The sequence below is a fragment of the Pseudorasbora parva genome, chromosome 17 (genome assembly GCF_024679245.1).
Source record: "Pseudorasbora parva isolate DD20220531a chromosome 17, ASM2467924v1, whole genome shotgun sequence".
NCBI lineage: Eukaryota > Metazoa > Chordata > Actinopteri > Cypriniformes > Gobionidae > Pseudorasbora > Pseudorasbora parva.
The window spans coordinates 682,117-694,616 of NC_090188.1; the positions used below are offsets into that span (position 1 = coordinate 682,117).

A 12,500-nucleotide genomic window follows, 5' to 3' on the forward strand; every position below is an offset into this window, starting at 1 on the left:
AAATGAAGAGAGTTTTTGCTTAAAACAGACAAAATGATCTGCCAATGGGGTGAGAAAAATAATCTGATTTCTGATTGAAATCTTGTTTCCGTCCCGATCAGAAATCAGATTATTTTTCTCACCCCATTGGCAGATCATTTTGCCTGTTTTAAGCAAAAACTCACTTCATTTAGATTTTATTTTCAACAAAACAAGAAAAATATCTCATGTCATTTTACTGATCTAGTAAATGCATCTTGATTTAAGAATTGTTAGATATTTAGACTGGAAACAAGACAAAATGACTGAGTAAGAAGAGCATCTTTGCAGTGCGTGAGTTGAATCAACCTTGATTATGTGATATAGACCCAGGAATGCGGATTTTAACAGGCAAACTTGCCAAAATAGGTTATTGGGCTTGTTTTGGGCTTGTAGTTGGCTGGTTTTGTTGTAAGAACTTGGCAACCCTGTCTGCCCACTCGCTGGAATAATGAACGTTAGAAGAAAAAGATAAGTGTAAATGATCTTTGCACGTGTTTTACAAACAGAACTTAAGGATACACAGAGTACAAGTGCTGGTCATACAACCCCAAATCAGAAAAAATTGGGACAGTATGGAATGTGCAAATGAAATAAAAAAGAAGTGATTTCTAAAATTACTTTGACTTGTATTTCATTGCAGACAATATGAACACAAAATATTTCATGTTTTGTCTGGTCAACTTCATGTCATTTGTAAATATGCATCCTTTCCTGTCATTCAGACCTGCAACACATTTCAAAAAAAGTTGGGACAGTAAAGCATTTACCACTTTGTAATGTTGCCCTTCCTTTTCACAACACTTAAAAGACGTTTAGGGACTGAAGACACCAAGTGATGAAGTGTTTCAGGTGTAATTTTGTCCCATTCTTCCTGCAAACAAGTCTTAAGGTGGGCAACAGTACGGGGTCTTCGTGTGCCACACATTTTCTATTGGAGACCGGTCGGGACTGCAGGCAGGCCAGTCAAGTACCCGTACCCTCTTCCTCCGCAGCCAGGACTTTGTAATGTGTGCAGAATGTGGTTTTGCATTGTCTTGTTGAAATATGCATGGACGTCCCTGGAAAAGATATCTTCTTGAAGGCAGCGTATTATGCTCCAAAATCTCTATGTACTTTTCAGCATTAATGGTGCCTTCACAGAAGTGAGGGTTACCTTTGCCAAGAGCACTGACTCAACCCCATGCCATGACAGACCCTGGCTTTTGGACTTGTTGCTGGTAACAGTCTGGATGATCCTTTTCTTCTTTGGTCCGGAGCACACGGCGTCCATTCCTCCCAAAAATACCTGAAATACTGATTCATCTGACCACAGTACACATTTCCACTGTGTGATGGTCCATCCCAGATGCCTCCGAGCCCAGAGAAGTCGACGGCGCTTCTGGACACTGTTAACATAAAGCTTCCTTTTGGCACAGTACAGTTTTAACTGGCATTTGTGGATGTAACTATGTATTGTGGTACTTGACAAAGGTTTGCCAAAGTAGTCCTGAGCCCATGTGGTGATATCGCTTCTAGATGAATGACGATTCTTGATGCAGTGCCGCCTGAGGGATCGGAGATCACGGTTGTTCAGCTTAGGCTTGCGGCCTTGATACAGATTCCTTCAATCTTGTAATTATGTTATGCACTGTTGAATGTGAAATATCCAAATCTCTTCCTATCTTTCTTTGAGGAACATTGTTTTTAAACATTTCAATAATTTTCTCACGTATTTGTTGGCAAACTGGCGATCCTCGGCCCATCTTTGCTCCTAAAGGATTAGATCTTTCTTGGATGCTGCTTTTGTACCAAATCATAATTTCAATCACCTGTTGACACCACCTGTTTCAAATCACATCATTGTTTAACCCTTTTACCTCATTACTAGCCCTAAATTACTCCTGTCCCAACTTTTTTTGAAATGTGTTGCAGGTCTGAATGACAGGAAAGGATGCATATTTACAAATGACATGAAGTTGACCAGACAAAACATGAAATATTTTGTGTTCATATTGTCTGCAATGAAATACAAGTCAAAGTAAATTTAGAAATCACTACTTTCTTTTTTTATTTGCGTTTTCCAAACTGTCCCAACTTTTTCTGATTTGGGGTTGTATTAGAATATCATCAAAAAGTTGATTTATTTCACTAATTCCATTCAAAAAGTGAAACTTGTATATTATATTCCTTCATTACACACAGACTGATAACTATATGATACTATATAATATCTATACCATAATCTGTCCATGGGGTGAGAAAAATAATCTTAATTCAACAGAAAACTAGATTATTTTTCTCACCCCATTGGCAGATTATTTATCTTATTTTAAGCAAAAACTCTCTTCATTTTGAGTTATTTGTCCCAAAACAAGATAATAATTTTTACTTGTCCATTAAATGTTTCTTAATATAAGAATTTTTTGATATTTTGACCAGAAACAAGACAAAAATACTAAGAGAGAAGAGCATTTTTTGCAGTGTGGTGTCCACATGCATGAAGAACGCCATCTAGTGTTGATGTGGGTCAGTCACACTCACAGCTGCTGTGTGTGTGTGTGTGTGTGTGTGTGTGTGTGTGTGTGTGTGTGTGTGTGTGTGTGTGTGTGTGTGTGTGTGAGGTATAGTAGGGCAGCTGGTGAGGAAGTGTGTGCGTGTGTGTGTGTGTGTGTGTGTGTGTGTGTGTGTGTGTGTGTGTGTGTGTGTGTGTGTGTGTGTGTGTGTGTGTGATGGGTAGGTTTAGGGGCAGGGGCAGTGTAAGGGGATAGTAAATACAGTTTGTACAGTATAAAAACCATTACGCCTATGGAGAGTCCCTGTAAACCACATAGACCAACATGTGTGTGTGTGTGTGTGTGTGTGTGTGTGTGTGTGTGTGTGTGTTCAGTGAGTATTATCAGCACAGGCAGGCCTTGATCCCCCTGCGCTGGCTGCCGGCTGAGGCTGTGTGTGACGGTCAGTTCTCCAGTAAATCAGATGTTTGGGCGTTTGCGGTGCTCATGTGGGAGATCTTCAGTCTGGGAGAAATGCCTTACTCCAGGCTCACTGACCTGCAGGTGCTGGAAGGTGAGGACACACACACACACACACACACACACACACACACACACACGCATACACACACACACACACACACACACACACACACACACACACACACACACACACACACATTTGATTTATTTCACTAATTCCATTCAAAAAGTGAAGCTTGTATATTATATTTCTTCATTACACGCAGACTGATATATTTCAAATGTTTATTTCTTTTCATTTTGATGATTATAGCTGACAACTAATGAAAATCCCAAATTCAGAATCTCAGAAAGTTAGAATATTGTGTAAAGGTTGAATATTGAAGACTCCTGGTGCCGCTTTCGGATCAGATAATGAACTCAAACACCGGCAGAGTCCCAATTCGCCTACTTATACTACGTCCTAAAAGTGTGAAGTATATACTTTTGAGTGTGTAGCAGAAGAGTATGCAAGCTTCGGGACTACTTCGCCATCTTTAACGGACTCCGTCGCTTAGTTACGAGCATCCCGTCACCGTTACCGCCCTGTCAATCATCGTCAGATTCGTCACAGACTCCTCCACATTCAGATTAATCTCCTGCCGTATCGGAGAGAAGTGTAGCCGCTCGTTGATCTGCCGTGTGTCGCTTTAATGCAGAGACTCTCCTCATGTGTTTGCAGTTTGAATATAATAATGCTTTAAAAAGTTAAAGGCCAAACGTGTCATTATAAAAGTTCTCAATGCTGCTGCAGATGAAATATAATGTGGACAGCACTGAATAATATATTTTTGTCAGGTTAAATATTGATAGTTGGTCACTCAAACCCCTTTATCTAAACCTCTCAACTTAACCGTCGGACTCGCACATCCGCCATGTTTGTAGTTTTTTAACACTTTTTATCTGCGTTTGTAGTTCTAATCAAATCCTCGTCCAACTCGCAATGGGTTGTGGGTAATATCAGCCGTTAGAGCGCCCATCGATCTGTACTTCAGAAATAGTGAACCATCCGGGTATGTTGGGAACACTCTTCAACATACTACGATCTGGGACACACTAATAATATTTTCGAGTACTATATAGTATGGATATTATGCGAGTTGGGATTCAGGGATGGACTGTTAAGGCGTTTCTCAATGTCAGAAGCATCCTTGACATTGAGAAACACCATGGGCCCTATTTTGCACCCGCGCAAAGCACACTTTTCCCATCCACAGAAGCACGTCGCTAAACTAGTGAAGGAACTTGCACTCTCTGGGCGGTTCAGCGCAAAAAAGGAGGCGTGTTCCGGCGCAAACAATCCCTGGTTTGCAGTTACAAAAACAGTTGCGCCACTGACCAGAAAAAACCTGGTCTAAAGTCAGCGGCGCGTTGTTCATTCTGCTATTTTAAGGGCGCATGCTTGACCATATAGCGTGCACAACGCGCATACACTTTGCTCATGTAATCAACACAGACGCAACAGTTATTTTTGCAAATCATAAATTGTTACACTAAAAAAAATATTAACACATGAGATGACGGAAATCATTGTGGTGTGCCACGAAGATGTGAAACAATAGGCATAAATCTAGCTTACAAATTATTCAGGCTTATTGTAGTAATGAAGGATCAGACCTGTTTGCCCAATAGTGCCAAGACATACAGTCTTGTTCAAAATAATAGCAGTACAATGTGACTGTGGTGTGACAGGCAGCGGGGCGAGGGACCGCGAGAGCGGGCCGGTGATTAATGTCAACGAGTGCCAGCTGCGTGGCACACCGGTCTCGTCTCGCGGCCATGGGACGGGAGCATAAAAGGAGGAGCATGGCAGCGGAAGACGAGAGAGGACCAGGCCTGGAGTTTATGTTTAGTTTTGTTTATGTGTTTGTGGGCAGTCGTCCGTGAGGGGCTGCCCACGTTTTATTTTGGTGTGTGTTTGCGGGCAGTCGTCCGTGAGGGGCTGTCCGCGGTTTTACTTTCGTTTTGTTTCTTTACTTTAAATAAATGCTGTTAAACGTTCGCCGGTTCCCGCCTCCTTCCTTCCCATCTACAAACCGTATTACATTGGTGCCGAAGCCCGGGAGGAAGGAGGGACGCGCTGTCGGAGAGCCCTCGCTGCTGAGGGGGATCGCGGTGCTGAGGAGTTCGGGCAGCGCGGATGATGAAAGACCGCGAGTGACTGCCCGAGGCGGTGGTGCTGGAGCGAGTGAAGACCGGTGGGACGGAGAGCTCGCTGCCGTGCCCCTGGGTCGAGGTGGGGTGGCGGCCGTCCTGGAGGGAGCGGAGGAGTTGCCGGCGTTCGCCGTGGGCCGGAGCCTGCTGCCATCCGCCGGAACGGGGAGGAGCAGGGAACGCGGAGCTCGCTGCCGACTGCCCTCAATAGGAGGAGCCACCGCCGGCCGCCAGGGGGCGGAGGAGGATCGGGCCGTCCACCGGGCGTCCAGCACCATCGCATAGCACCGCGAGGAAGAGCCTCTCGGCTGGTGAGGACCGAGCGGCAGTGTGTCGGGGAACCGGACCAGAATTTTTTTTTTTCTCTTTCTCTCTTTTCCCTCTCTCCCCTCTCTCGTCCTCGGGCTCCTCGTGCTCCCGTCTACATTTCTCTCGCCTCTCTGTCCTTACCCCCAGGTGCCGCGGCCGCCGTGATCGGCCCCCCCGGGAGAGGGGGGGAGGGGGAGTAGAGCGCCGTCTCGGGAGTGCCCCCCGGCCTGCGAGGGGCGATGGGGGTATGTGGTGTGACAGGCAGCGGGGCGAGGGACCGCGAGAGCGGGCCGGTGATTAATGTCAACGAGTGCCAGCTGCGTGGCACACCGGTCTCGTCTCGCGGCCATGGGACGGGAGCATAAAAGGAGGAGCATGGCAGCGGAAGACGAGAGAGGACCAGGCCTGGAGTTTATGTTTAGTTTTGTTTATGTGTTTGTGGGCAGTCGTCCGTGAGGGGCTGCCCACGTTTTATTTTGGTGTGTGTTTGCGGGCAGTCGTCCGTGAGGGGCTGTCCGCGGTTTTACTTTCGTTTTGTTTCTTTACTTTAAATAAATGCTGTTAAACGTTCGCCGGTTCCCGCCTCCTTCCTTCCCATCTACAAACCGTATTACATTGGTGCCGAAGCCCGGGAGGAAGGAGGGACGCGCTGTCGGAGAGCCCTCGCTGCTGAGGGGGATCGCGGTGCTGAGGAGTTCGGGCAGCGCGGATGATGAAAGACCGCGAGTGACTGCCCGAGGCGGTGGTGCTGGAGCGAGTGAAGACCGGTGGGACGGAGAGCTCGCTGCCGTGCCCCTGGGTCGAGGTGGGGTGGCGGCCGTCCTGGAGGGAGCGGAGGAGTTGCCGGCGTTCGCCGTGGGCCGGAGCCTGCTGCCATCCGCCGGAACGGGGAGGAGCAGGGAACGCGGAGCTCGCTGCCGACTGCCCTCAATAGGAGGAGCCACCGCCGGCCGCCAGGGGGCGGAGGAGGATCGGGCCGTCCACCGGGCGTCCAGCACCATCGCATAGCACCGCGAGGAAGAGCCTCTCGGCTGGTGAGGACCGAGCGGCAGTGTGTCGGGGAACCGGACCAGAATTTTTTTTTTTCTCTTTCTCTCTTTTCCCTCTCTCCCCTCTCTCGTCCTCGGGCTCCTCGTGCTCCCGTCTACATTTCTCTCGCCTCTCTGTCCTTACCCCCAGGTGCCGCGGCCGCCGTGATCGGCCCCCCCGGGAGAGGGGGGGAGGGGGAGTAGAGCGCCGTCTCGGGAGTGCCCCCCGGCCTGCGAGGGGCGATGGGGGTATGTGGTGTGACAGGCAGCGGGGCGAGGGACCGCGAGAGCGGGCCGGTGATTAATGTCAACGAGTGCCAGCTGCGTGGCACACCGGTCTCGTCTCGCGGCCATGGGACGGGAGCATAAAAGGAGGAGCATGGCAGCGGAAGACGAGAGAGGACCAGGCCTGGAGTTTATGTTTAGTTTTGTTTATGTGTTTGTGGGCAGTCGTCCGTGAGGGGCTGCCCACGTTTTATTTTGGTGTGTGTTTGCGGGCAGTCGTCCGTGAGGGGCTGTCCGCGGTTTTACTTTCGTTTTGTTTCTTTACTTTAAATAAATGCTGTTAAACGTTCGCCGGTTCCCGCCTCCTTCCTTCCCATCTACAAACCGTATTACATTGGTGCCGAAGCCCGGGAGGAAGGAGGGACGCGCTGTCGGAGAGCCCTCGCTGCTGAGGGGGATCGCGGTGCTGAGGAGTTCGGGCAGCGCGGATGATGAAAGACCGCGAGTGACTGCCCGAGGCGGTGGTGCTGGAGCGAGTGAAGACCGGTGGGACGGAGAGCTCGCTGCCGTGCCCCTGGGTCGAGGTGGGGTGGCGGCCGTCCTGGAGGGAGCGGAGGAGTTGCCGGCGTTCGCCGTGGGCCGGAGCCTGCTGCCATCCGCCGGAACGGGGAGGAGCAGGGAACGCGGAGCTCGCTGCCGACTGCCCTCAATAGGAGGAGCCACCGCCGGCCGCCAGGGGGCGGAGGAGGATCGGGCCGTCCACCGGGCGTCCAGCACCATCGCATAGCACCGCGAGGAAGAGCCTCTCGGCTGGTGAGGACCGAGCGGCAGTGTGTCGGGGAACCGGACCAGAATTTTTTTTTTTCTCTTTCTCTCTTTTCCCTCTCTCCCCTCTCTCGTCCTCGGGCTCCTCGTGCTCCCGTCTACATTTCTCTCGCCTCTCTGTCCTTACCCCCAGGTGCCGCGGCCGCCGTGATCGGCCCCCCCGGGAGAGGGGGGGAGGGGGAGTAGAGCGCCGTCTCGGGAGTGCCCCCCGGCCTGCGAGGGGCGATGGGGGTATGTGGTGTGACAGGCAGCGGGGCGAGGGACCGCGAGAGCGGGCCGGTGATTAATGTCAACGAGTGCCAGCTGCGTGGCACACCGGTCTCGTCTCGCGGCCATGGGACGGGAGCATAAAAGGAGGAGCATGGCAGCGGAAGACGAGAGAGGACCAGGCCTGGAGTTTATGTTTAGTTTTGTTTATGTGTTTGTGGGCAGTCGTCCGTGAGGGGCTGCCCACGTTTTATTTTGGTGTGTGTTTGCGGGCAGTCGTCCGTGAGGGGCTGTCCGCGGTTTTACTTTCGTTTTGTTTCTTTACTTTAAATAAATGTTTGTTGAGCGTTCGCCGGTTCCCGCCTCCTTCCTTCCCATCTACAAACCGTATTACAGTGACTAACCAGAATAATCAAGGTTTTTCGTATTTTTTTTATTGCTACGTGGCAAACAAGTTACCAGTAGGTTCAGTAGATTGTCAGAAAACAAATGAGACCCAGCATTCATGATATGCACGCTCTTAAGGCTGTGCAATTGGGCAATTAGTTGAAAGGGGTGTGTTCAAAAAAATAGCAGTGTCTACCTTTGACTGTACAAACTCAAAACTATTTTGTACAAACATTTTTTTAGCAATCCTGTGAATCACTAAACTAATATTTAGTTGTATGACCACAGTTTTTTAAAACTGCTTGACATCTGTGTGGCATGGAGTCAACCAACTTGTGGCACCTCTCAGCTGTTATTCCACTCCATGATTCTTTAACAACATTCCACAATTCATTCACATTTCTTGGTTTTGCTTCAGAAACAGCATTTTTGATATCACCCCACAAGTTCTCAATTGGATTAAGGTCTGGAGATTGGGCTGGCCACTCCATAACATTAATTTTGTTGGTTTGGAACCAAGACTTTGCCCGTTTACTAGTGTGTTTTGGGTCATTGTCTTGTTGAAACAACCGTTTCAAGGGCATGTCCTCTTCAGCATAGGGCAACATGACCTCTTCAAGTATTTTAACATATGCAAACTGATCCATGATCCCTGGTATGCGATAAATAGGCCCAACACCATAGTAGGAGAAACATGCCCATATCATGATGCTTGCACCTCCATGCTTCACTGTCTTCACTGTGTACTGTGGCTTGAATTCAGAGTTTGGGGGTCGTCTCACAAACTGCCTGTGGCCCTTGGACCCAAAAAGAACAATTTTACTCTCATCAGTCCACAAAATGTTCCTCCATTTCTCTTTAGGCCAGTTGATGTGTTCTTTGGCAAATTGTAACCTCTTCTGCACATGCCTTTTTTTTAACAGAGGGACTTTGCGGGGGATTCTTGAAAAATAGATTAGCTTCACACAGACGTCTTCTAACTGTCACAGTACTTACAGGTAACTTCAGACTGTCTTTGATCATCCTGGAGGTGATCATTGGCTGAGCCTTTGCCATTCTGGTTATTCTTCTATCCATTTTGATGGTTGTCTTCCGTTTTCTTCCACGTCTCTCTGGTTTTGCTCTCCATTTTAAGGCATTGGAGATCATTTTAGCGGAACAGCCTATCATTTTTTGCACCTCTTTATAGGTTTTCCCCTCTCTAATCAACTTTTTAATCAAAGTACGCTGTTCTTCTGAACAATGTCTTGAACGACCCATTTTCCTCAGCTTTCAAATGCATGTTCAACAAGTGTTGGCTTCATCCTTAAATAGGGGCCACCTGATTCACACCTGTTTCTTCACAAAATTGATGACCTCAGTGATTGAATGCCACACTGCTATTTTTTTGAACACACCCCTTTCAACTAATTGCCCAATTGCACCGCCTTAAGAGCGTGCATATCATGAATGCTGGGTCTCATTTGTTTTCTGAGAATCTACTGAACCTACTGGTAACTTGTTTGCCACGTAGCAATAAAAAATATACGAAAAACCTTGATTATTCTGGTTAGTCACATTGTACTGCTATTATTTTGAACAAGACTGTATCTGTATAAGGACATCTGACAGATTGGTTTGTCCATCTAAAAAACTGAAAAAACTGTTTAACCGCCGCTATTTCGGGTATGTTTCTCCATCCCCACACTACACAACTCCTCTGTCCTTCACTGCTCTTCAAGAACATCAGTCTCCTCGGCTGTGAACCGCTCCTGGCGTGCGTCTGGTAAATACGCCATAATAATAGCGATCTATAAGGGAACTTGCGCAACTGCTTTTAAAGGGAATGCTGGATGCCGCTCTGATTGGTTTATTCACGTTACGCCCAAACCACACCTATGAATAATGAAGCTACTTCAGACCAACCCATTTTAGATTTGCGCCGGCGCAAGAGCCATTTATCCCGCCGGGAAAATAGCAACAGCGCCGAGACCCGCCCACAAAGTTACTTGGGCTTCGCGCTTTGACACTTGCGTTTCAGATCGTTAAAACAGAGCCCCTTCAGTCTAGTTCTGTAGGCGACACTCATGAGAGAGACTGCTGACTCATCCTGGACTTGTTGTCATAGCAACAGGTCCGTAAGCTTAAACCTGCTCAGGCTTATTTCATGTAAACGGGATTAGATTAATCTTGAGGTGATTTATTTAAAATCTGTCCCAGCCACTGCTACTTTATTACAAGTATATGTGTGTGTGTGTGTGTGTGTGTGTCAGCTCTGCAGGCTGGTCCTCTGACCCCGTCTCCTCCAGAAGGTTGTCCGCCCCAGCTCTGCCGTCTGATGAGCCGCTGCTGGGCCTCCAGTCCTAAAGATCGGCCTTCGTTCGGCCAGATCGCTCAGACTCTGGCAGATGTTCCTAAAGTCTGACCGCGGTCCGAGAACACACACACTTCAGACGCGCTCAGGACCGGCTTCACACGCCTTAAACACGCCTTAAACACACACTCTGAAAACACTCACGGATTGGCCGGAGACTCCCTCATCAGGGACGCCAGAGGGAGTCGGGCGGCGAACTTTCACCTCTGACCTCTTGACAATCACAGCTCCATGAGGCCACAGACACTGGAGGAGGAACTGCAGATGTGGAATCAGTGTGTGTGTGTGTGTGGATTAGTGGGATTCGCTCACTAGAGACTGAAATACACCGCTATAAGACACTGCTAAAAATGCTCTTCTTCCTCAGTCATTCTGTCTCGTTTCCAGTCCAAATATCTGACAATTCTTAAATCAAGATGCTTGCTATGATTTCCTTTCGGAAACCGCAACAAACAAAGGGAGACGCCACACACCGCTGCATAAAATATTTATTACACTAAAGTGACATAAACATGAAATGTTGGATATTCAGTGTACATGTAATCAGTCCAACCAAATACCAAACAGGCAGTGCGGATCGACTCGGGGAGATGACCCAACGTGAGCTCGGCTGCGGCTGTGCTCTCCTCCAACTCCCACATAACGCCAGATCTCAGGCACTCATGATGATGAGCAAACGACGGACAAAACACTCCTGCATTGGATGCCCAAACGCGCTCCTGCTCGGTTTGATCCAGTCCCTCTTAAAGTGACAGGATCAGGTTCAGGTGACACCACGCCTTCCCTCAGCCAATCACCTATAACTCAGGATTAAACAAACTCCGTCACATGCATTTACTAGATCAGTAAAACAACATAAGATATTTGTTCTTGTTTTCTTAAAAATCAAATCTAAATGAAGAGAGTTTTTGCTTAAAACAGGCAAAATGATCTGCCAATGGGGTGAGAAAAATAATCTGATTTCTGTTCGGGACGGAAACAAGACAGAATGACTGAATAAGAAGAGCATTTTTAGCCGTGCACTGTTAACAACACTGCAAAACACGTCCATCCGATGTATTTTTGCTCTTTTTTACTCATTTTGATACTTGTTCCGCTTTATATTTTCAGTCATGCCTGTTCGTCAGTAAATGTGTCTTGATTTAAGTGTGTTTGGAAGCGAGATCTGATCATGTTTGCAGTGTTAATGGACGTGTTTGTGTGAGGAACGAGAGATTTTATGTTTCTTTGAGGGACTCACATGTTCACTGTGTTACTGTAATAAATTAATATGCAATGCCTCAGATTATAAGCCATGATTAATCACAGTTTTATCTTTGATCTCAGTCATTGTGTGTGTGTGTGTGTGTGTGTGTGTGTGTGTGTGTGTGTGTGTGTGTGTGTGTGTGTGTGTCGAGCCGCGCTTCCCATCAGGAGCCACTAGAGGGCCTCAGGGGATTTAAAATAGACACGCAATCTGATCTGAAAAAACAACTAAAACTCGAGACACTTGAGGAAGGGTTCTCACAGTGAGTTATAGACTTGGGAATTATTATAACTAATGTACATTTTACTAGTTATTTTTAATTTGATCAAATAAAACTAAATATTGTATTTTAAAACCCATTATGTCACAGATGACCGTTTAAAAGAGCAGGAATCCTGAAGCTTCATGCATGGAAACTAGGATTAGAACAGGAAATCTTTTTTATTACAGTAAATACACCGATCAGGCATAACATTATAACCGGTGAATAACACTGATGATCTCTCCTGCTAGTGGGTGGGATATATTAGGCAGCAAGTGAACATTTAGTCCTCAGAGTTGATGTGTGTGAAGCAGGAGAAATGGGCAAGCGTAAGGATTTGAGCGAGTTTGGCCAGATTGTGACGGCTAGACGACTGGGTCAGAGCATCTCCAAAACTGCAGCTCTTGTGGGCTGTTCCCGGTCTGCAGTGGTCAGTATCTATCAAAAGTGCTCCAAGGAAGGACCAGTGGAGAACCGGCCACAGGGTCAT

The 12,500-nt window shown here is 47.6% G+C and overlaps 1 protein-coding gene across 1 annotated transcript in view; it reads left to right on the forward strand.

Moving 5' to 3' along the window:
- Positions 1-12,500, forward strand: part of ptk7b (protein tyrosine kinase 7b) — a 93,092-nt gene that overhangs the window by 80,390 nt on the left and 202 nt on the right. The window contains exons 19-20 of the mRNA XM_067421475.1: positions 2,888-3,066; positions 10,402-12,500. The exon at positions 10,402-12,500 is cut by the window's right edge and continues 202 nt beyond it. Coding sequence (XP_067277576.1) covers positions 2,888-3,066; positions 10,402-10,553 — 331 coding nt within the window. The 3' untranslated portion in view covers positions 10,554-12,500. The remainder of the gene's footprint in view (positions 1-2,887; positions 3,067-10,401) is intronic.